Source organism: Amblyomma mixtum, chromosome 8 (assembly GCF_055824585.1).
Source record: "Amblyomma mixtum isolate Tamu chromosome 8, ASM5582458v1, whole genome shotgun sequence".
In the NCBI taxonomy this organism is placed as follows: Eukaryota; Metazoa; Arthropoda; class Arachnida; order Ixodida; family Ixodidae; genus Amblyomma; species Amblyomma mixtum.
Window position 1 is genome coordinate 42,591,284 of NC_143019.1, and position 2,735 is coordinate 42,594,018.

Genomic DNA, 2,735 nt, shown 5'->3' on the forward strand with positions numbered 1-2,735 from the left:
CATGCAGAGATATCGAAGGAAGCGTCGTAAACCCCTTCTGACTATAGTAAAATACCAGCGGACACTGGCTGCATACAATTGAGTATTAGAGCAGGAAACGGACACCACAAAACCAAACGCAAAATGCGCTACATAAGCAAATGAATCAAAGCAATGCCTAACGTTTGCACCAAAGCTGTGGTTATTTTGAATCTAACGTACTGAAACAAGAATGCGGGCATTACGATTGCGATTAGGAATCATTTTTTGCGTTAGGTTTACTCTTTGCGCAAACAACTTCAAAATTGTCACCTTAACAAAAACCAATATCTGTGTAAGTTCTGTCAGTTGTGAATTTCGCCGCAGTATCCAGGAAATGCCATCTGCTTGCTTTTTCAGGTGTGCTGTCGTAGACTGATCATGAACATGAAACGAAGGGAGCAAACAAAAAAAACCTTAATGTGGAACTTTTGCGGCGGACTCTACTGGAAGAATCCACATTTCTGTCGTGCGCTCATATTAGAGCCCACTTCACATCGGAACGCCTCAGCAAAGGGGCGGAAACCCATAACAGCCTTGTTGCAGGCTCTTGAGGACTGCCCGCGTTGCTGATGGCACATCCCGAGACACATTGTTATGAAGAAAACTTGTGCTTCGGTCATCTTCATGAAAAGCCTGGGCTCTTCCTCAGCTTGCTTATCGGCGGCCTTGAGGTACGCCGTGTACGCCAGCTCCACAGCCGGCGTTTCGGGGAAAAGATTGCCAGTACCCAGACAAGTCACACGCTTAGAATATTCGGCAGCAGAGGCTCTAGAAAGCCATTGGTGCGCAACGCTGCCGTATGCGTCAACCTGAACCCCTGTGCTGTCCAGAGCTCGCACAATTTCTCTTGCGTATTGGTAACCGAGGCCTCCGTAAAGCATTGCATGGGTCCCGGATCCATAGAACAAAGGCCTCGACAGGGCTGCCATAGAGACGTACACCGCATTCAATACGTGTGAGTAACTTAATAATGGCTCGACGAAGCTGCCAGGAGCGCCCAGGAGCTCTGCGCACCCTTGAGGATCCCGCACGTTGAACTTTGTGATGGCCTCTCTTGTCTTCACCCAGTATTCGCTGAGGGAGCTTTCTCTGTCAGGGAATAAGCGGTAAATTCTGAAGAGCTCGCTGTCCGTCAAGAGTTCGTCACGAGGCCAAACCAGAGTCTGGATGTCTTCAAGCTTTGCAATAGCTATGCTCTGGCTTCGCCACTCCAGCCAATCCGCGTCCCTCATCAGCTGCACTGCTTCTTGCTGCACCGACCTGAGCAACCCTTCGATAGATATGCGCTCAGCGGGTGTCAGGCGTGAGACAGCGAAGAGCGCGTTGATCAACAACTGGTAGCTGGCTTCCACCACAAACGAGCAGTACCGGAGCCGTGCCTTGTTTGCGTCAGGGCCAAGGGTATGCGACTTTTGCAGAGATGGGTCGGCTATTGCGCCGTACACATCCCTGAAGAGCCAGCATATATGCTGCAGCAATTCGCTGTTGTCATACCTGGCGAAAGCCGCGTTGCTAGCTTCCAGGAGACGCGCTTCCTCGAAGATGATCAGGTCTTTGCGAGAAAAGCTCCGGTTAGATTTTATGTGCTGGTTTAGCAATACTGTCATGTTACTGGCGAAATTGGCGTGATTAGAGGCATCTGCGAGAGCGAAATGACGCGGAACGTCGGTCCCTGACGGGTTCCTGTCCAGAAACATGCGGAAGATGTTCATCCTGGTCTTGAGATGCCGGGAGATGAGCCTGTCGTTGGTAACCATGCTGGTCGTTTCGCTCCACCGCTTGCGGTACTCTTCAGTCCCATTGATTGCCTCTAGTTCTGCTTGCCACTCCGCCATCAGCGGGTTACGACTGATGAGGACTCTGAGAACGGGATGGAAAGTGGTCGGAGGCAATACGGCAACCCGGAACCACAGCGGCGCCTGCCAGTTGTACGCGATGTCCAGAAGAAGACCGAATGCACTTGCCTCTGGCTCACGCGGCTCGAGCCATCGCAGTCCGAGCATCTCCATGAAATGCGTCACGGTGTCATTGGTCGATCGGTTTTGAGTCATGCAGCCCTTGTACATTGCAGCAGCTTTCCTGCCGGCTCCCAGGAGCTTTTGTCCCTCTTCTATGAGCTCCTGAAGCACGTCAAGCCAGCGCAGGTGCATAGACGGAAGCGTCGACGTAGTGGCGTCCACGGCCGATGCGGCTTTTGAATATTTCTCGTGGTGTGGGCAAACGAACGCGCCAAAGTCTTCGCACGGGTCCACGCTTTTGTCGAGAACGGAATGGATGAGCATCCTGTGTGCCATGCAGTCCTGCGACGCGCACAGACGTCCGCCTTCCCCTCTTCCTTGCTTTGATTGCAACAGCGCTATGACCATGCACAGAACTATGAGTAAAAGGCAGCAGAGAAATACAGTTGCCTTGGTTTCCATTCGTTGAAAGCTTTGTGCCACACGGCTGGTTACTCGTGTCTCATCCTGAAATGAAAAAAAAAAAAAAGCAAAACGGCGATTACAGATAGCACCCGCAACTGCGGTTGTATCAAGAGATCTTCCACTTGGGACAGGTGCATGGTGCTCGTATCGTTATCGAGGGATAAAAAATCTCAAAATCTGACCCTATTGTATTAAACGTATTGATTACTGAATTGAATTGAATCGGCTTTTTTATTTGCAGGAAACAATACAGATGAATCCCTGCGGGTGGCATAAGGCTAAAGACTTGGA

At 50.8% G+C, this 2,735-nt stretch overlaps 1 protein-coding gene across 1 annotated transcript; it reads right to left on the reverse strand.

Moving 5' to 3' along the window:
• Window positions 1-461: 461 nt before the first annotated feature.
• On the reverse strand, window positions 462-2,315 carry LOC149332252 (neprilysin-2-like). Its single transcript, XM_089557495.1, has one exon. It carries the CDS (start codon window positions 2,313-2,315, stop codon window positions 462-464), a length of 1,854 nt encoding a protein of 617 aa, XP_089413621.1.
• Between the last annotated feature and the right edge of the window lie 420 nt (window positions 2,316-2,735).

Bases quoted from the DNA above. Each gene is read 5' to 3' on its own strand.
- LOC149332252 (XM_089557495.1), bottom strand. From the start codon at position 2,315: ATGGCACACAGGATGCTCATCCATTCCGTTCTCGACAAAAGCGTGGAC.